Source organism: Plectropomus leopardus, chromosome 12 (assembly GCF_026936395.1).
Source record: "Plectropomus leopardus strain MGB_pleo_1.0 chromosome 12, ASM2693639v1, whole genome shotgun sequence".
In the NCBI taxonomy this organism is placed as follows: Eukaryota; Metazoa; Chordata; class Actinopteri; order Perciformes; family Serranidae; genus Plectropomus; species Plectropomus leopardus.
Window position 1 is genome coordinate 8,584,305 of NC_142187.1, and position 22,135 is coordinate 8,606,439.

Below are 22,135 nucleotides of genomic sequence, written 5' to 3' on the forward strand. Positions count from 1 at the left end.
TGTGACGTTTCTTTTCCACTTTCCCTGCGGATGGGGTTTCGTAGTATCACTTTTTCACTGGTCATAGAGGCACAAAAAATGTAACTTCTTACTAGTTACTGGGAGTAGCTAAATATAGGCGAAGTGCATGCTGTACGAGTTAAATCTGTGGTTACACTTAGAATCCACAAGGTGTCAGTCGTACCACATCGTGGCTCAGAGCCGTCATGGCATCTGACACAAGGGGAGTGATTTCAGGCAGTTAATTTAAAATTAAGAACATAAAGGAAGAGATTGCTGTAGTATGGATATACTGATCTGCTTGCAATGTATGCTATCTTTATATATGAAAATTCCCCTTTCCCTCAGTGCCATGTCGATTTAATGACCAATGGCATTTTCTTTCATTTGACATTCGTCCCAATCCTGTGGTTTGGTTTGAGTGTTTGCTCTCTGTGCCCTCTATCTCTGTGTTACCCACCATTCTCTGTCTGCTCTAAATCATGTATTTGCCCTCTTCACTCTTCTGTTCCCTTGTTCCATCTCTCCGGTCTTGACGTTCATCCTGCAGAGCTCAGCAGTGCTCCTATGTAATTACAGCCCTATGGTCGCTGAGCAGAACATTTTTCTGCCCTGATGCAACACAGTGTGTCTGGACTCAGTGAGGACCAGTGAATCCTTCACCCTGGCATCTCTTTGGCAACCCAAGGACACACTTCTAACTGAGGCAGTGTAGTTGGAATGAAAGCGCCGGAGAGAGATTTAGTCTTTCATCTCTAATGACTGTTTTATCAAACCAGCAGGAGGAGAAAAGTGTGTGTCAGAGTGTTGGTTTGTGCCAAACAGTCAGAGGTTTTGAAGATAAGTTGAAGTTTAGGGCAAAATGGCGATGTGTTGAAAAGTCAGAAGAGATTGTTTTGGGTGAGTCTGAGGACAGTGGAGCTGCTCTGAATAATTTCTTTGGCAGCAAAGCTTGAATGAGAAATACTCACACTTAATAGAAGCTTCAATAAGTGGAAGGGGTAACTAGGGACAAGGACGTAACTCCCACTTAGAAAAAATAAATATTTAAATAATGGGACAATATCCTTTTTGTAAGCATGCAAGTCGCAGTAACAGAAGCCATAATAGCAATTTGCAGGAGTCCTACTTCATCATTCTCTTTCCTTTGTGGCCAGGTGTGTTGTACACCTACTTTTGAGTGATATATCAGGCTCTTAAGCTGCTCAGTATTCCCTTCTGTTTGCTAGTTAGTTACTAACTTTGCTGTTTGGTGCTGGGCAGACAGCATGCAGTAGATTAATTCAAGCTACAGCGGCCTGTTGCACCTGGAACTGATGTGAGAAATCATGCAACAGAGTTGAGGTTCACATTTGTCCATTGTAAACACTGTTTTTTGGGACAAACTTTAGACTGCCTGAAACTTGACAAACTCACCTTTAACAAAAGATTTTTTTGTCTTTGACAGTCAGAAAGAAGCATACACCTCATGACAGTAAATACACGAGATACCACACTGAATAGCTTGTCATATTCTGCAAACTTTTTTGCAAGCCATTCTGCTTTTGTTCATTTACTGGTATGTCTCCTTTGGGTGAAGCACAAGAGATGTCCGGGGTGGCAAATGGCAAACATTTTTTAAAATAAGATCATTATGTATGGCACACTATTAGCCATGTCTGCGCAAAGGGTGTAATGCATGCAAACTGCACTGCCAAGCAGACAGTGTCCTGGTTGGCTTGATCCATTTGCAAGTATGTAAATTAGGAAATATTTTAAAATTTTGCACAAAATTGCCCTCTTCCTATGCAAATGCCGTCTGATTCACAAAGACCAGTGCTAATTGCCACAGGCAGTTACAGTGGTGGCTTTTAACGCCTTTGAGACCCATGTATTGAATAGGCACAGTTTCTCTCTTTTTTAAGGTTGTGAGCTTTGATGATATTGAATTGATAGTGATATTGAGGGGGAACTCTACAGTCAGGGCGGTGAATCAAGTGGGTTGTGAGCATACATCAGATTATAAAATGAAACGGTTCTGATGGAGTTTAGGATTCATCCATAAGGGCTCCCTTATAACAGACAATTTCACTGAATAAACTGAGGATTTGTGTGCAACAGCCAACCTGTGTGGATGTGAAGCATAATGCGGAACATAATTTAACATCAAATCCTGGCCGATCCCCTAAATGAAGCAACCGCAGCACCATGCGTGTGTCTAAATTTGGAGCCATGTAGAGTGTCAGCTGCTGTGAGATGCTGGAGCCAGCTGCAACACACAGTCAACTGTGGGCAAGAAACAAAACTGACGCATATTGCAAAATTTTGTGCTCTGCAGTTTTCATTATGAGCCATTCTTCTGTGTTCTGAAGTATGGCGAAAAGCCTGAAACACTGGGAAAAGATCCACTTTCTTAGTTAAATGCAAAAGGAGGGCAAATTGCACTCAGCTGCCAAACGCCAGCATATAATTAGTGCGAATTCTTTTGTGGATAGGGTGCTAAAACAGGGCAGATTGCCAGTGCTTATTCTGCACAAATCATGGTGCCATTAGCAGACGCAATCCATTCTTTGTGGATCTAGGCCTATATGATTTTACCTGTTGACCATCAACGTCAACTGACCCAGACTAAAACAAACTTGGTCCAATCACTAGTGGGCTCGGCTGTCTGTTTGTACAGAAAGTAACACAATCTTACACAGTCGTCTTAAAGTAGCATTAAATGAGTGACCGCACCAAAGACCACCTCAGCTCCAGGCACTGCTAAAAAGAATTGTAGTTTGCTAAGACGACACTGTTAATAAAAATCCAACATACAAAACTGCCTACTGTAGCTTTAACCCCGGGAGGACAGTCCTGGACCTGCCCAGCCAGATTTGTTAAAGCTCCTTCTAGCAAATCTAAAGTGGAACAGCTGGACGGCACTGTGTCAACAGATGAAGAGATGAATCAAAACAATGTTTCCACAGTTGTGAGTCTTTAATAGAACCACTAGTGACAGCCGGAGGACCACAGCAGACCACCTGTGTCTGGTGTAGAGCTCAGGTCAACGGTAAAAGCCTCCATGACCAACCAGTCAGCTGAGCAAGGCCGCTCTCGTGCTGATGAGTGGGCAGTAAAAACAATATGTTTTCGCTCTGTAAGCAGTCCCCCTGCTTCTTCTTCTCCTCCCCTTCTTTCAGCCCTCCCCTCCTCAGTGTAACCACATAGGTCTTTGTGTCCAGCACTGCTAGGAACTCAGCACTGAGGCCCACTAAGCTCCTTTTTCAAAGGCAACCTCTGATGTGGCCTTTCTGATCTCTGCATGTCTCACTGACTCTCCTCTTACTCTCTACTTTTTCTTTCTGGTTTTTCTCACTCTCTCACATACGCACACTTGCTCTTATAGCTTTCCGTTTATGCTGTGACTGAAGGGAAGCTGGCCTGTGTCACGAAAACACGCGAGAGGAGTTTGGGTAGATGATGAAAGACAGTGATATCTTGACAGTATTACCACTCCTTGAAGTTCAGACTTCCCTTGATACATACACACCCTTCCCCCTCCCCTTACAGTCCTCTCCTCTTTTCTCCTCCCTCCTCCTCTTTGCAATGACATGTATATGTGCTTATGGAAACCAGATGTTGCCATGGAGGAGGCAAAAAGGAGAGAGACCAAGCATGAGGTTGCATGATACTTCATTAACAGACTGCAGGAGATGTGTGGACGGTGGGGGTGAGGACGTGTCTTGCTGCTTCTCTCTTGTGGTCTTGAGAGTTCAGACAGTGACTGTATGTAGATGCCAGATGAAATGTGCCCGCTATCTCCCTGAGCAAAGCTGGGGGGGGGGTTCCTTGCGGATACAGCTGGGTCAGGGTGAGGGTAGCTGGGTTGGGAGAGCCTGAATCAGCACCTACTCTAATGGAGGTGTTTTTCTGCATGGCTTGGGAAACCACGCCATATGAGACAAGTTTGAAAAAAAAAGCAACCTAAAGAAGTTGAAATTTTGATTGTTCAACTTCCTTGCACCTGTATTTTTTTCGCCCACACATTACCTCCCTCTGGCATTTAAAAGAGACTGCTCCCACTGCACCACGCCCAATTCAAAAGTGCAGGCATTGTGTTAAGTGTAACAAAAGCAGGCACGTAGCTTTAAACAGATAGCTTTAAGCAGAGTCAGCACAGAAGGGGGCAGACATGGGTAAAATCTGCACAGATAAGAAAACAAAGATCACAAACCTAACAGTGGGTAAGATACACAAGGAAACAGAGAAAACTGAGATTGGGACATCTGGGGCACACAGAAAAAGTTATGTTTAACTAATGGGCAAAGTAATTTTCCATGCATAGCTCGGTGTGTAGCTAAATGGAATAATAAGATGCAGACAGAACGGAAAAAGTATTAGGTATTGATCCTTCTCTTTCACTGGCGGTATACACCACAAATAAACCCTGTGTGTGTGTGTGATTGTACCAGCTCTGCTCTTAGAGCTATCCTTGTATCCTTTGAGTGTGTAGTACTTTGATTTTTTTGGGATTATAAACAAAGAATAAACTAGATTGTACTTGGAGAACAAACCTCCACTGTGACGATACATCGTTCCACAGCATTCTGACATGTCATACGCGTGTAACTAATAACTGTAATGATGGACATTTATGTCGGCCAGTTTCAAGGCCTTGATATTTTGCATGCTGGCTTGAATAGAATGGAGTCATCATTAGTGTTTTTCCTGCTTTGACACAAATATTTGCTGTGTAGTCACAGTGTACTCATCACTGCATTGGGTCAGCATAACGCAGATGTGTGTGATGTTCTATGAAAACCACAATCTTTCATATCAAATAAGCATTTCATGGCATTGCTAAAAAAAACAGTATGTTTAGATTATATATGTGGATCATTCCTATTATGCAGCAATGTCCCCATAAATTCTTCATATTTTCTTTAGTATGTGACAGTTACATATAACAAATGACTCCATGTATAGATTTCGGTCTTCTTCATCACATAAACAGAGAATTTTGCTTTACTGACCTTTTTTTCGAAGATGTGTTTGATTTGATCATGTCCATGTTGCTAAGTAATCAATCTCTGAAAGAGCTATAATCTATAAAATTAGAAAATACTCAAAACTATTCCAGAACTAGGCCATGATGAACTCTGATTATATTTTCAATAAGGAAGAACTATAGTTGTTTTTGGTTACCATTTTCATAATTAACTGTGTCCCTAAAGTAATTTTCTACTCGGTTAGAAGTTTCTCACTGCTAAAAAAAGGACAAAATTTCCATTGAGACCTTTTTCAGGAAGTTTTATACTTTTTGGGTGAGTATAGGCTCTCATTCATGTCTTTTTTCCCCGTGTTTCATTATCTTAATCTGTTAGTCACACTAAAGTTCCACCCTGTTCAGCTGAATTATGAAAAAACTTGGTCTGATAAAAAAAAAAAACACAAAACATATTGATGTAGTTCTAGTTTCTGTTTCTGTTTATGTGTAGAAGGTTAGCTAGCTAAATTTCAATCAAATTTCCCAATATGAACCTGTCTGCCCACAGGATTATTCTTTGAATGCCTAAGTTTGGCCAATATGTTTTCCAAACAGTTACAATCTCTCACTATTCTTAGATAATGAAAAAAACCCCAAACTTAATAAAAGCCCCTTTTTTTCCAGTTATTTAGGCCAAAATGTTACTGCATAACAGGGATGACACATGTATTAGAATAAATTGTCCAATCTGCAAGAATCCAAATTCCAATTTGTAAGAATCATTAGGTAAATGATGAAAAGTTAAGACTGTTAAAATCCATCCTAAGCGGGGCTTAAAACCACAAATGTCAATATCATAATGGAGCACGAGGAAAACTCAGGAGATCAATCAAAATCAATGTGATGATTCATACAGAACTAATCCCTCTCGATCATCACTTATGACCCACTAGAAGTGTGCAGTGGTATATTTTTCTGCAGAGACCCTGCCCTCTGACTATATTTTTATTTTTTTTCCTTATTTTCTGTGTTCAAGACATTTATGGGTGTATACCTCTACAGCACTCAGGTGAGGCTGGGGTGCTATAACAAGGTAGCAGCCAGGTACAAGACTGTTTGCAGCAGGCAAGGGACACTTAATCTGCGGTTGACATTCACTTTTGCTGGCAAGTTTGTTTACGAACAATAATTCTGCATAGTTAAAGTCAATACATTACATTCTCTGGGGACCAGGGATGTCTGTGTACACAATTTCATTGCAGTCTTCTTAACAGTTGTTGAGACATCTAAGTCTTGACCAAGACGGTCGCTAGACCTACAAACTGACCGCCATCCGTATAGCCAGGGGTCATAATGACATCATCAGACGTGAGCAGCTCAGATCAGCACAAGCATGCAAAGCAAATTTCATGCTGGTCCTTCTCATTTGTTCTCTAAACGTAGTTACAAGCAAACAAAAGGCAACCACATCCACTCCAGTCTTTAGTGGGGGAAATAACACTACTGCAAGCTTAAACTCATGAATCCTATCTGCGCTTGTGTGTTTGGTTGTCAGAGTGAGAGACATAGATGCAGGAGAGAAACCCCCTGTTTCTGCTTGTTATATTAGTGCTTGGTGCAGGATGTGGCAAAGTTTTAACTGATGCAAATGAGAACCATGTGTAACCTATATAGCCACTCACCAGTTCCCTTAAGAAATGCCCCTTTCCACCATCCCAAATCCTTGTTGCCGGGCAGAGTGCAACACGAACCATTCTCTGTTAATCATTCAGTCTCATTTAATGGGAAAGTTACTCAGTCTTTTCTCTGAGGTTGGTCCTGCAATTACAGTGTGATGTTCAGCTTGGCTATTATGAGACACAATAGCCAAGAGCAGGACTTCCCCTATTTGGAAGTTTCCATTCATCAGCCTGCAGGCGATGCACATGCCAACTGAAACAGGCACAGGAAGTGTCCAGCGCAGAGACAGAAAAATAAAAAGAGCTTGTTAATGACGTCTGCTGGGTAGAGGTCATTGTCGATGGCCAGATGAGCTATTGAGATTATGTGATGAAAGGCACTAAGCATGGAGGAATAGACAGAGGAGTTTGTAAGTCAGCGTTTTGTGAAAAGTGGATGCGCTCACTGGAACCAGGATTAGAAATTACCTTTTCATTTATCTAGGTGAAATGTGAGAGCCAGCAGAGTGGAGGTGGTTGGAAGAGGCTTGGGCAGTGTGGTGTGGTCTTTTGTTGGGCTTTGTGAAAAAGGAGTGAGTCATTTCGCAGACAGTGAAGAAAAGCTCTCCAGTTACACAGAGAGAAGAGAAAGGAGAGGACTGTGGGGAAGAATTATGCTGAGGCGAATGTTTTCTTCGCTCTGCAGAATCAGCTGGGGAAGACAGAAAACATCAAATAGTGACCCACAGCTAAATGTCTCACTTGTGTGCAAGCCACGAAGTTGATCTGAGCAAGGAAAACATCATGCACAAATATAAGACACATACTGAAACTCGCAGAGAAGAAAGAAAAGACGAGAAACACATGCACCTTTTTTTTTCTCTTTTACATATCCTTTATTGTGATCTGGATTTAGTCAAAAAAGCCAATTAAACAGATCTAAACCAACTCCCATCCCCCATCCTTCATTGCGTGTCTGGCCTACATGATGCAGTTGGAATTCCAGATGTTGCTCATGGAATTCTGCTCCATCTCTGGCATCCAAATGTGACTTAACCCTCCTCACTCCTCCTTCATCCCCTCCTCTCTCCCCCCACAAAAAGCCTCGTGACTTCTCTCCCCGGCCCCAGCTCTTCAAAACACTGCAGCGAAGTGGAGACAAATGGGCGCCCTAAATCTTTTCGGCACAATAGGAAAATACCTCATCATTTTCACTGCATAAAGCCCCATTGCTGTAATCATAACATATCATAGAGGCGCTGACCCCCACCCACTCTCTCTCTCTCCTGCAGTCAGTCATCTTAACAGTGAGTCTAATGGCTGCATGGCAGTTGTTCATTAATGGGATCATTAAGGAGTGGGGAGACGCCTAAGTTTGCTGTTTGAGCTTTTATTGGCTCATGTTGGATGGGAGTGTACATATACACACCGCATATTGCACAAATAAAGGCATTTATAGCTGTGCAAAACATGCATGACAGCATGCTTGTTTTGCTGTACTTGTGAGGACCTGCATTGACCACATTCACTGAGCTCATCATAAAAAGTTAAACCTCCCCACTGCCTATCAAACCCCAAATCCAAACCTTAAGCATTGAAGAAAAGAACATGTGCTCTGCTTTCCTTATATTCCTGCTCCTTTGGGGAATTTTTGGTCCTCACAAGTATGGAAACAAGAACACACACACACACGCCCTCTCTCTCTAACTGTATAGCTGAGATATGTTTTCCTGCTGTGCAGCAACGGCTTTACACAATCCTCTTCATCCCTGTTTCTACTTAAGCTTTGGATCCAGTCCGTGTTTTCCGACCCAGTTTCTGGCCTGCCAGTTTCCGAGCCCCAGTAACACAGAGTGGTGCAGTCGGGGAGCAAGAAACCTGGAGGTCCAGGAAGACTGGGGAAGAGCAGACGGATGAGTGATGTGATCAGTATGAGAGGTAAGGCGAGGAGTCCAGGTAAGAGCGGGATTATGTAAAAGCTGTCAGGCCTAAGTGAAAACATGACTGCATTAATAGGGGGTGAGCGGCTCCATTTCAGCTGAAAGCAGTTAACAGAAAGATGTCATACAGAGAGAGAGATGAATGATTTACTAAGTGAAAATCAAAGCACAGAAAGCCTTTTGAAATTACTTTATTTTGTAAGAAGCGCTTAAAAATATAAGTGAGTAAGAACACACACAATTATATGGAGAAAACTAGATCATTATCAATATCAGTATCACTAGAATCATCATTGTTGTTAAACTACTTTTAACCCTTGACTTGTAATGTAGCACCATGTTTTGAAAACTGTAAACAAGTACAATGACAAAAAGGAGTCATTTTCAGATCTTAAATTTATTTTCATTTGAGATGGATTCAAGATTTAAAAAAAAAAACAATCAAGTTTCAAGAATACATAACCCCCATCCCCATTCACTGTCCCCACACATATAAAATTAAGGCCACTTTCAAAACTGTATGTCACTGTCCAGCAGGACTTTTTAATGACAATGTACAAAAACACATTCTTTACACAGAGGACAACAACAATAATAGTAATAGTCATAATAATAATGACAACATCATTTATAATAATAATCAGCACTAAAGACATTGATATAAAAAAAGGAAAAGACACAGTCGTATTTATTGCTTTACTCTGATATGAGTGTATCTCATGCTTCGAAGGGACTTAAGTGAATGTTTTCTTTGCCTTTTATGGCCCACACTGGCTCTGACACGTTACTTTCTGGAAGATTAAGAAACACAATGACTACGCCAATGTGGTTTCAAAATGTGTGTACTAATGTGAGTGTGTGCAAGTTAACAAGGGGGAGGAACGTACGATCCGACACGCTCTTTGCTTACTCGAAGAAACATGCTAGAATGGGCGTCGTGGAGATGCAGGTTCAAAGCGGAAATTCACAAGGACACAAACACTGACCACTGACAAAAAAAACCCTAAAAATAAGACATTGAAAAAGGCTAAAACAAACAGCAAAGAGCTGGCGTCAGTAACCACGAGGAGAGAGGCAGAGACAGAAGGGAGAGAAAAAAAATATGGAAGAATGGAGTGGTTGAGAGATAGAGCAAAAGGAATCTGGCAGTGGTACGAATATTTTAAAATGCAAGTCTGGTGCTTTTCCTTCTGCTCTTTCTCCTGTTTTATCTCTTCTGCCCTCGTTATCCATGTTCGACATTTCCTTCCACTTTTTTTCTCTTTCTCTCTCTGTCTTTCCCTCCTCTCTCTATCCCCTCCTCCTCCGTCTACACCTTGTCCAGTAAAGATCTTTGGCAGTAGAGGAGTCGGCGAGGGGTACCGTACCGACGGAAAAACACCAAGGCAGCCAGCGTCGCAATCACACACACTAACAGGAACAGCGGCACCACCACCGCCGCTGCTCCACTGCCACCACCTACCCCTTGCTCCTCATCCACTTCAATAATGATCACTTCTGTATCCTCCTCCTTCTCTGTCTCCTTCTCCCTCTCCCTTTCCCTCTCCCTCTCTCTCTCTCTTTCCCTCTCCCTATCTCTGGTTCTGTCCTTATCTTCCCGCTCCTTGTCCTTCTCCCTCTCCTTGTCTTTGTCGTGTCCGCCTCCGCCTCTTCCTCCGTCTGTCTTGGGGTCTTCGTTAGGGCAGCCCATCCAGTCACGGAGGGCTGACTTGGGGTATCCTGGCTCCACACGCATCATCTGGTTGTTGAACTTCCAGTACTTGTTGGCTTTGTAGAAGTAGGTGTACGCTGAGGTGTGGAACAAAGAAATGTGAGAAACAAACCTAAAGTAAAAGGAAGAGCAACTTCAACAAGTTCACACTAAGATGTGAGAAAATGTCCTTGTTAATAATATATATTATACAGGACATTCTTACCTTGATCTTTACTCATGAAGGCTGACTTGATGTTGTCAGGAACTCCTTGCCACACACTTATAGCTTTTGGATAGCCATCATCAACACGTCGTGAGTCTTCGTTGAAACGGTAATATCTAAACAAAGAATAAGAGGAGACCGAGAGAGGAAAAAACTATGGTGAGATAACAGACTCTTTTAAGGCCAGAAAAGACTTTAAATTTGGCATTGTTGTGAATTCCTCAATACTTGACTTGGACTTGCCCTTAATGACTTGAAACTTACTCTGATACACTTGAGATTTGACTTGGATTTACTGTTGATGATTTGAGACCTGGCTTGGCCTTGCCCATAAGGATCTGAGACTTGACTTGAGGCTTGTTTTGACACACTTGAGACTTGATTTAGACTTGCCCTAAAATACCTCAGACTTGAATTGAGACAGACTTGACTTTTTATTGACCTAAAGGACTTAAGACCTGACTTGTCTTTGGCCCAAAGGAGTTGGGACTTGACTTGAGACTTGTTCCAACAGAAGTGACTTGACTTGCACCTGGCCTACACTACTTGCAGCTTGATTTAGATGTGCTCTGAAGGACTTGTGTCTTGACTTGAGATTTGGCTTGGACCTTTCCTTAAAGACTTTTCTTGAGACTTGACTTCAACTTGGCTTAAATGGCTTGAAATCTGACCCGAACTTCCCTAAAGGACTTCGGATTTGACTGGAGACTTGATTTACTCTTGACCCCAAAACATGAGAACGTGCTTCAGTGTGTGCCTCTGCTGAACTAAATCACCACACAGACTACAAAATGAGTGTTGCAAATTTTTTTTGTAGAAATATGGCAGATGGATTGGTGTTAACTCTTCCAACAGCCAGACTAGACCTGAAAAGACTAAGGCAAATAATGAATGTTTTGTCTGTCTTTGGGCATATGCAATCTCAGTTATTTAAAAAATAGCATACCCTTGTCATGGACTCTGTTTATGTGGGTGGCTGTTTGCACAGTAATCACTGGCTGCCACATTTTACCCGGCTGTTTTATAACGATGACTTTTGTCAATATGGGAAGGCTTAGTAAGCTTTAAGGTTCTACAAGGTTTGTTTAAATGAGAAGCAGTTTTGTAATTCAGGATTACTTCAAGTGTTTTGACCTTATATGGTCAACATTCAAACATATCTTTTGGTGGTGGTGACACAAATGGATTTTCCTTGAAATCAGTAGTTTATAAACTTCAGTTCAGTATAATTGTGGGATAGGATACACACACACATGGAAAATGACTTACTTGTTTGCTCTGAAGTAAAATGTCTGTCCAGTGGGGGTGTAGTAGAGAGCAGCATCTATTCGATCTTTGGGAAGCCCAGTGCCCATTTCCTTTAGAGCCTTGGGGAAACCATGATCCAGAATTGATTCAGTAAACACCCAATACCTATCACCTGAAGAGAGAGAAAGGTGTTGCCTTGTTAAAAAGAGATTCTTGAAAATGTTTTGTCAACAAACTGAATCAGGCTTACCTTTAAAGAAAGCAAATTTCCCATCTTCCCTTTCAAAAGCGGCATTGACATGAGTTGGCAGTCCTCTCCAAAAGTGACCAATCGGCATGGGATATCCATCCAGAACATGGTTATTACGTACCCTCCAGAACCATTTTTCCTGAAAGAGAAAAGAGATTTATCAACAGGCTGCTTGACTAACGGCCCTACCACAAGTTCATCAAGGTTTGGTGAGTTTACCTTAAACACAAACATTTCTCCTCTGAGGATGGCAATGGTGTCAAAGTGTCCATCACAGATGTTGGGCCCAAAGCGAGGCTTGTCTGGTGAATATGTGGGCTCGGGGTTGTGGCTCGGCGTACGGGTTGGGGGGGGCTGAGGGCCTGATCCAGATCCTATGTGAACGAGGAAACATGAAAATTGTTTTCATAGACCTAATCTTAACGACAGCACCAAGGACTACACAAACAAAAAGTCCATGAAAATTAAAAGGGTCTTAGACATCATGTGATGCGTTTTACATAGACTTTTCTTTAGATTTCTGGTGTTCTGTCACTGAGGTTAGGAAAATAAAGACAGGACTCTGTTAATAGTGATTATAGTGAACTATTGATAATGTACCATAAAGTTGCTGTACGCCTCTGCGATCGTCGTCAGGGAGTTGGAAGTTCTCTGTGTCCATCCATTGGTAAAAGGGAGCCATGATGGCTGAAGGGTCGTTAGAGTGCTCCAGACCCAGAGCATGGCCCAATTCATGGACCGCAACCAGGAAAATGTCATTACCTGAAACAGTGTAGACACCAAAACACCATTTAATATGACAATTTTTTAAATAACTGAAAATAAAGTAGAAGAGTGAAATAGGGAGAGTTTTATCGCATGCTGACATGACTATGAGTACTAAAAAAGGGGGGAAATGTTGCCGTTTCCTCATTTTAAAGTGACTCAAAGGCACACACACTTCTCACATCAGTAAAATCAAAAATAAAATGATCTGCAATTCCTGAGCAGATGTGTCACGCTTATACAGCTGGTGGTGCAAAGCTGTGTGTCTGCTGTACTCCAGAAATAATCACTTCTCCATTCAGCAGTGTCAACATAGCCCAGGGCATTAACTCCTCCAAATGTACTGACACAAGACTGAGCCTGTTGCTGCTTGTCTTGTCCACAACAGCAAAATTAAGAGCCCTGACTCCCAACATTTGTGTCATGAAGTTGAGGGTAATCACGACAAAAAAAATCCTCATTCATCAAAATGTCAGTTTCAACATAAATTAAACAATGCCTCACCTAACAGATCCTTGTTGCCAATAGTCCAAGGCTCAGCTGCATCAAAGTGGGTGTCTCCACCAATGCCATTACCGGGAAAATAGGCATGAGCCAGGAAACCCCCCTCGCCATCGAACGGGCTGCTGTCACCGTGGAAACCCTCAGCGAAGAAGATCATAATGTCGGCAAATTCCTCCACCTTATCTCGTATGTAGCTGTAGGGAATTTCCCGGAAACGAAGCGGGGTGACACTCTCCCACACCTTGAAGGCCCTCCTGATGGCTTCATGGGTCTCATACTCGCCCACTTTAGGGGTGTAGTTCTGTATACTGAGGAGTGTGTAATTGTGTATGAGAAGGGGGGAGGGGGAGAAAAGATAACACATGGGGTTATTTCCTCTTTATAGGAAAACTATTTCAGTTGCTCAGTTGTCCTCTCGACAGTTTGGGGTTTTTATCACAAGATAAATTTAGGCAAAACAGTCAGAGTGTAAAATAGCTTTAGTCCTGTTTCATCATGTTTCTGCAGATTCAGCACAATGCTGACTTACGAGAAAGTAATATCGTTCTTGTTCCACTTCAGGCCCTGGATGGCGTAACGCTTCCTCCTCAGGTTAGTCTTCAGCTCGGCACCAAACTTATCTGGCACACCACAGCGCGATCTCCTCATGGCTCTGCCAAAGACCAGACATAGTCCACTCAAAACACGGCAAGAAATATTTGTAATTTGAAAACTGATCTGCAGGTGATCCTGTTTGGAGCCTGTACTTCTACTGCATGTGAAATACAGCTGTTTGAAGGGTGCTCACTCAATGGTGTTGGGGTCAAAGGTGCCAGTGACGGTTAGGCCGTAGAACCTCTGCATGGCGCTGATGGCCGAGGAGACAGAGTGAGGGGAGCGGAGGGCGTGGGTCCTTAGGTCCCCGGGTGGCAGGTAGCCATACTGCTGCAGCCATGACTTTAAAGCAAAAGAAAGAAACCACAACAGTGTGAGTCATGAGAAATATTACAAAACCAAACCAAGGAAACTCCAGTCTTATGGAAACAGACATAGAAAACAGAACCTATGTCACCTGATTCTTGTTGTTGAACAAAGCTGAACCAGGGTAAAGGGGTAATGTTGCTTTTGAGTCACGGGGATGAGAAGTTGAGGATGTTTTTATGCAACTGCAACAAAAACACATTCCTCTCTGACAGCGAAAATAAGCTCTTGAGTAACATCTTTCTGTGTTTTGGTATCTGGATATTTGAAGAGTAGGAGCAACATAATTTCAAGCACCTGGCATGTTTCCATTTAATGACTAAACACAAAAGCTATTCAGCCATAAACAGTCATCTCTCCACTGAGGACCATATCTAACTGAAACTAATGTCAACATGAAAGAATACTGCCAAGCTTAAGCCCCGCCCCCCAAAAACTTCAAACAAACACTGTTTAGGTTTAGACAAAAACCCTGCAAGACAGAAACTGAGAGGAAATCCCCTCAGAGAGTCACAGATTAACTTCAGTTTCTACACTGAAGTTACTCTGTAGTGGCTTGTTTGTGTTTCAGTGCAGATAGTGACAGTTATAACTGAAGACAGTTTTAGTTTGGAGCCGTTGAAGCTCATATGATGGTCACTGAGTTCTTCAGGCCTCCAGATACCTCGGACTCAGCTTAGCTTGACCTTACTTTCCCCTGGAAACCCATTTCACTGTGGTGCTGGTTGACATCTGGATCAGTGCCAGTGGCTTCGCTCCGCACCTCTCCCACACAGCCTCTCCTTACTCTTTCTCCTAAAATCTTTCCTTCTCAAGCTAGAGCTGAAAAATAACACTGAGGCTATTGTGAGCGCAGTGAAAACCGAGACCCCTTTGATATTATGCTGTAGTCACTATACGAGCTTGTAATGCACTTTTAGGATGTTTTTGATTGTTCCTTGCACACTATGGGTTTGATGTGATGGAACTTAATGTGAGCTGTTTTGCGTAGTTCTGATTAAAAACCAAAGGCATAGTGGGTGTTTGTGCAATGAAGGGCGTTGAAAAGAGAGAAAAGAGAAAGATAGGGAGTGTCCCAGGGTGAGACTCAGGCCTTGGGCAACCTCAGCCGATGTCTCCAGTCGAGCAGCAGCGTCAGTCAGTAATTTAAGTGGGAATTTCTTCCTCTGCGCATCCAAACCTCAAAGTCAAACTCTTCCCCCCACGTCCATGTCTCTGTCTTCGCCTCGTCACTCCGCCCCTTTTCCTCTCTTCTCCCTCATCCCTCTCTTATGGAAAACCCAGAGACTTGAGGGTAAATACTTATGAACAACCACACCCAGAGCCACTCAATTATTACAGTGTAGCCCATCTGCTGCTAATAGTTGCTAAAATACAATGAACGCAAAACCTTTTTCGGTGCTTTGTTTCTTCATTTTTCCCACTGATAATGTACAGTACAAAGCAAACTTGTGCAAGTAGTGCTGACATAGATTATCTGAACCTATGCTCAGGTCTGTAGGCTTATATTCACACGACTATACGTATGTGAGTTTGGGCATGAGTGACTGGCATTTTGGAGGCCCTTGAAGGTCTAATCTCTCCCTCTCTGTCTGTCCTTGAGAGACATGGAGGTCTCAGTGTTTAGACTTCACCCCTGAATGAGCCCTTTCTGGTTCTGACTCACCCGTGGAGCTCCAGTGGACACATAAAGACTCACTGTTTTCCACTGTTCCAGCACATCCACATGAGCGGGAAAGTCAAACACAAACTTTAGCATCTCAGAATGTATTTCACTGCGAATATACTAAAAAGGGTTGATTTGAAAGTGCGTGAAACCTTATTCTTCTCTTTTATGCATCCACTATGTTTTCTTTTCTACAAAATCCTAACTTTGCCCTCAGCTCATCAAAAGGCTGCTGTTGAGTGACACTGAACACTTGTTTTAACTTTAAGGCTACCACACCTCTCTCATGGGTCCCTTAGGTGACTTGACAAAGTCTTATTCACTGTTAGACGTGGCTATTTTTGCCCACACTAATGGGCTGAGTAACTAAGGCAGTAACAGGAAGAGGAAATGGTCACTGTTTACTGTGGCATAGGAGATGACAGCCCACGCTCATACAGTCTCTTGATGTAGGTCCAGCAGTGGTTCCCAACCTCTTTACTCAGTTATACCCACACAGCATTTTCCAATGATCTTAAATACCCTTTGATTGACAATCCATTATTTCATTATTTATCCTTTTTTTGCTTACTATTTCAATTTATTATCCATAACTTAAAGCTAAAGATTTGACGATTTATCCATTTCTTTAAGCTGATTTCACATGGTCATGATCAGGGTCATCCTGAACAAGATTACAAGAAAATTTTAGCAAACCGGTAAAGGGAAATATTTTAAAGTTAAACTTCAGGACTTTTCCTATGTGTTACAATGTATTTTGAGTAGATTTTACCTTTAATTTTTGGACACAAACAAACAAAAACTAAAGAAAAATAACTTTGAATTTGACATGGTCATAGTCAGAGTCATTATGAAAAAGGATTACATTGAAACTTTCGGCATAGCTCTGGTAGAAAAAAAAAGATGTAAGTTCAAGTATAAGAAAACTGTTGCCTCTTAACTTTTCCTTTATTTTCTCTAAAACTATTCAGTAAAACAACTTTAGATACGTTCACAGCAGGGTCATTCTGAACAAAATTTTGAGCAGAAATCTATTGTGCCTCTCAGCAAACCGAATATAGAAACACTTTTAACTTTTTATTTGCTGACAGGTTTTTTGGTATATAATATGTGCGAAATTATCGCTGTGATGCAAATCTTTCTTTGTGATTTTTGCTCCAAGTACCAGTGTTGTAACAGTACGAGTAGACATGCATCAGCCTCCAAGTGGCTTGACTGCAGTATTTTTTGTTTTGTCTGTACGTGCGCAGTCAGTGTGTTGTTTCTGCACCTTGACGTTATCAGTTATAATTTGTTTTCAGTGTGTAAGGTGTGTGGCATGAGAGTGTATGAACAGTGTCAACTGCACAAGTCTCATGGTCAGTGCAAATTTAACACTGCTGCTTAAAAACAGTGTTATAATCACTCTTGATCCTTTGAGCAATGTGCAGACAGAGAAAGGCCAAGAGCTAAGGTACTGTTAGGAGGCCAAATGTAGGGTTTTGAGGTAAAGGGCGAAGCTCGCTCATATGCAGTGATGTGAGTTTATTGTTTAATGGAAGATCCGCAAGAATCAAACAACGGTTGCTATGTCAGGAGGCAAAGTGCTCATTTTGCATAGGATGACAGAGGGGGGAGGGATTGCATTTCAGAAAAGAAAGAGAGTCAGTTGTTCCATTTGGTGGAGGCCAATGGAAAGAAACTTTGGGTCAACAGCGATGGGAGTCCAACTGAGGCATGCTGGGTATACAGCACACACACACAGCTCCTCATTACACATGGACTCAGTCTATCCATAGAGCTGTGTTATTATGTCAGATGTCATAAACGATCTCCCACTACACTTGCAGCAGCTCATTATTAGCTTGTGATTGTGTGTGTTAGGGAGCGTGTGTGTAAATATTTACAGCGCAACACGTTAAATTCCAACTTTTGAATTTCTTTATGAACTTTTGCCCGCACCTTTTGCTGTAAGATGTTTATGATGTTGTTGACCCCTCTGACCAGGAGCTCAACACATGTAGAAAGGTATTTAATTCAGTCTGTGTGTGTGTGTATGTGTGTGTGTGTGTGTGTGTGTGTGTAAATCCACCAGCTGCTGTCTATTAAAACAACCATTCTCCATCCAACAACAATAAGACCTGGTGACACAAGAGTGGAAAAACGCTCCTCTCTGCCAATGTCATTTGAGCAATAACTCAATCCCAAGCAAACCTTGATGGCAGAAAAACGCTATCCCAAAATTTGGCTCGTTAATTGCTTCCTTTATGAACAGGAAATGAGGTAATGACTTTGTGTATTACCTTATTTCCTCTAACACCTCCTATCTTTCCTCAGGGACGCTGCCCTCGGGCCACCCACTGGTGATCTTTCAGGATGTGGCTTTGTCTGAAAACTATGCACCCTTCCTTCCTTCCTCCCTTTCCTCCCTTTTTCTTCTACATGACTAGTTAGACTTAAAGATGGGACTGGTGTAAAGTTACCAGTTAACGTACTCTGAGATCAATGCTTGTTCCCGTCAGCAGCACAAAGACAGAGACTCATATTCATACAGGATGTATGCATGACAGCTGAGATTTACATCCTGCCCTATTCAGCTGGATGATTGCTCCATCCCCCAACTGTATTTTTCCCAGATTGCATCACTCCCATCACCACAATGCTCTCCTTTCTAGTCATCAACAGCCTCCTCACTGTCCTCCCTGCTTTGCTTTCATCATCTCATTTCATGTCCATTAATCGTCATCTGTAGTGAATGACCTCAGAGAACAACCATTTCTGTGAGCGTGTGAATAAGAAAATGCAAGAAAATGTGTGTGTGTGTCTCAGACAGGTGGTTGCTGACACACTAAGGTGTTTTTAGCGGTGAAACAAAAACCCACTACCCACTTCCTGTCTCTACCACAGACCACAGGAAACGACCTCTGCATCCTTGCAACCCCCGACTGCTAATTTCACCAACACAGACTGACAGACCAACACTTAACCACTCACTTAATGAGATTTATTGTTAATTAAAACACAAACATCCTACTCAATAAAGGAACTGTGCGCTGATACTGGTGACTTGTGGGTTTGTGGAGGCAACATCTGAGATGACAAACATCCTGCATTTGATTGAAGTAGATGTAGACACAAGAAGCAGTGGTTTTATTAGAATGTCATGAAAACAGAGGAGATGAATCACTAAATGAATTTAAACTTATTGAACCAACACACTTTCCAAGGCACTTTAGGTCCAGCTCGCCCCTGCACTTTCGTGCAAATTTCCAACCACTTTTTGACCATAAAAATCCTATGAATTCACACATATTGTGACTAAAAGTTTCTTTCATGCGCACCTCAGACATGTTCAACACGCTCCATTTGTTGGGTTGTTGGCTGTTGAATGTTGATGTTGCCATTCTTTTTAATGGTGATGACACACAAAGATTAGCTCAAAATACGGGAACTCTTTGTGTTATATATCTTCATTGACTCAAACTATTTCCAAGGAAACATGTTTTAATTGCTTTATTTAATTAATGGATGAAAAAACTAAAAACACTCTGGCTGTCTTCCACTCAGATAAATTACAGACAAGAAACCTAACTTGTGTGAATACCTTATTTGCTCTGAGACATTTCCAGCAGCTTTTTGCTTACACCGGAAAAATGGCATTGATGTTCCTAGCTTGATAGCCGATCTGCCTAGCATCCCTCATCTTGTATATGTCCTTTATTGAAGCCTAGAAATTGGACAGCATTATTTGCTACAATAAATAAAAACTTATTTGGTCTTTTGTCAAATAACACTAAAAAATTAAGTCAGCGCACTCACAAAGTGAAATCATTGTTTAAAAGTGCTGTTATTGTGAAAAAAACACGTACTCCATGTTGCATCATCTTTTAGTATTGAACTATTGATTTTTAGCTCATCTAATAATTGATTAAGGAAATTCGATAAAAAGTGCCTCCCTACTGGGTTAACCACACGCTAAATATATGTTACTTTGAACACTTTATTAACGACTCGTACATACATAATTTTATTTATGTATTTATAGAGAAAATAGTACATTGCTCTGTGTTTCTTAACTGTTTACAATTAGAAAATATGGGCCTTTTTTCCCTCGTGTTTACAAATTTTACTGATGGAAAAAAATCACATATAATAGCATCAGAAGACTAATAAATTTTATTGTCGTCTGTTTTAACAATAAAACTTGATAGCAGGTTCGCATCCTTAGTTTCGAGTTGTGGTGATGGGCCAGCTCAGTTGTTTATATCTGAATCATGGATTTGGGCCTTTAAGTTGACAGTTGTATGTAGGTCAGTGGAGTTTTCTTCCACCAGCGCAGCTGGAATTATAATTCCATAGGCAGGGTACGATGATTAGAGAGACGTTTGGTGCCACTGTATGACCTACCAGGGTCATTTAGGCCTCCCTGCTCTTATACATTACGCACACACACACACACACACACACAGACTATTTATTAATGATACTGAGGGAAGCAGGTGTGTCGGGGTATAAAAACAATGCCACTTCCCGCAACACAGAATGCTACACTGGCTGTGGGGTTGGAGGACTGCTGATACTGCAGATCAGATCTGAGTACCTCAGCTCAGTGGGTTATTGGAACTATTTAATGTGCAGAACTAGAGTTCAAACTGTGAGTGTTTTTCCACAACTGACCATGGCTGAGATGCTGCAGAACCTCTCAGACTGTAAAACCCACTCCCCCCAGTCCACTGAGCCATAACTTAGGACAGATGTCAACAATTACATCTCCTCCATCCCTCTGAATATAACTGTACCCACAACTATCAGACCCCCCCCCTCTCTCATACCCACAAAAATTGCCTGTGTCTCTGCCCCGACCACAATACAAGCGCTTGCATTTCTCCTTATTTGCTTTTTCTCTTGCCCTGCTGCTTTTGCCCCCTCAGCATTTCTCAGTGTTTTCACGAGCGCTATCATCATTATGGGCTGCTTCCTCTAACCCAGGGTCAAAACCCTTCCTTAATCCCTGCACCAACTACAGGCAACTGATGAAATTGCTATTCATCAGGATGCAAAGTTTTAATAAAGCCTTATGGTCCTCACAATCAAAACCAGTGCATGTGCATGCCCATGAAATCTTTTTTTTTTGGTGATTCAGAAAATCTCTGATGGAAATTAGTATCAGGGAAGATCCTTCATGCCTACATATGAGGATACAGTTTCTCAGTCACTCTTAATTAAAACCTGTCTTTAACTCCTGAAGACTTTATGTATTTCCTTTACCTGGCTCCTGTCATTCTATCTTCTTTACAAAATCATTTGACTTTTTCATCAACTCTAGATTTATTTATTGGATTTAAATTATCTATTTTAGACACATTCATCAGGTTTATTCCTTTATTCTGCAATCACTTATCTTTGTTTATCTAATCTACGTGTATTTATTTGGGCTTTTCCTCTCTGCTTTTATTTTTCTGATTTAATTCCCAAACTCTGGATTTATTTATCTGGCATAATTACTTAATTGTGGGTGAATTTATTCATCTTTATTCCTTGACTCGGGATTTAATAATCTGACTTTCTTTCTTATCTGGTTTACTCCTGTATTCTGGATTTAATCTTTCCTCCCTTTAGTGCTCACCTCTGGCTTTGTCCCTCACCTCTGGATTGATTTGTCGCTCCGTCGCTCCCTGTGCGCTCAGCTCCCACACCACCGCCAGCAGCAGCAGTCGGACAAGCGATTTCAGCTCTCGTGCCATCACTTGACTCTCCAAAAAAAAAAAATACAAAAAAATGGACAGGTCTTCCCGTGACAGTTCGCGCTATCTTCACTTTGCTATGTGTCAAAACATTGTCCGTGAAAAAACGTATCCCATGAACGAAAACGGTGCAACCGAGATCAACTTGGCGCAAAGCAAAAAAAAAAAAAAAAAAGAGTTTCCAGAGGATATGTGCCTCTCTAACTTATTAGCCTACTTGAGTTACCTAAACCACGAGAGGCATCTGTCCAGTCTTTGCATTCTTCTCGCGTTTTTGGTGAATTTTAACCAAATAAAAATCTGAAGGGGGGCTCTGGAGCTGCAGGCTGTGCGTATTTTCTGTCCAAATACAGCTTGCGCTTTGCTCCAGATGTTGCAGCCGCCTTTGTTTTCATGAAGCTGTCTGACTCCTCGCTGTCCTCTCTTGTCTACCCTCCGGTCGGCTTATTTTGATCCCCTCTCCTCTTCCCCTCTCTCCCCGCTGCAGACGTGGTAGTTTGATACTCCCTGGAGACCTTAGCTGGAAAGTAGAGGGTTGTAAACCTCCCCCCTCCTGA

The 22,135-nt window shown here is 41.8% G+C and overlaps 1 protein-coding gene across 1 annotated transcript; it reads right to left on the reverse strand.

Moving 5' to 3' along the window:
- Positions 1 to 9,708: 9,708 nt before the first annotated feature.
- On the reverse strand, positions 9,709 to 22,085 carry mmp14b (matrix metallopeptidase 14b (membrane-inserted)). Its single transcript, XM_042498554.2, has 10 exons — positions 21,480 to 22,085; positions 14,017 to 14,165; positions 13,759 to 13,881; positions 13,230 to 13,537; positions 12,561 to 12,722; positions 12,180 to 12,334; positions 11,961 to 12,099; positions 11,732 to 11,882; positions 10,463 to 10,578; positions 9,709 to 10,334 (listed from the first exon to the last, which is right to left on the reverse strand). Exons 1-10 carry the CDS (start codon positions 21,576 to 21,578, stop codon positions 9,856 to 9,858), a joined length of 1,881 nt encoding a protein of 626 aa, XP_042354488.1. The 5' UTR covers positions 21,579 to 22,085; the 3' UTR covers positions 9,709 to 9,855.
- Positions 22,086 to 22,135: the final 50 nt, after the last annotated feature.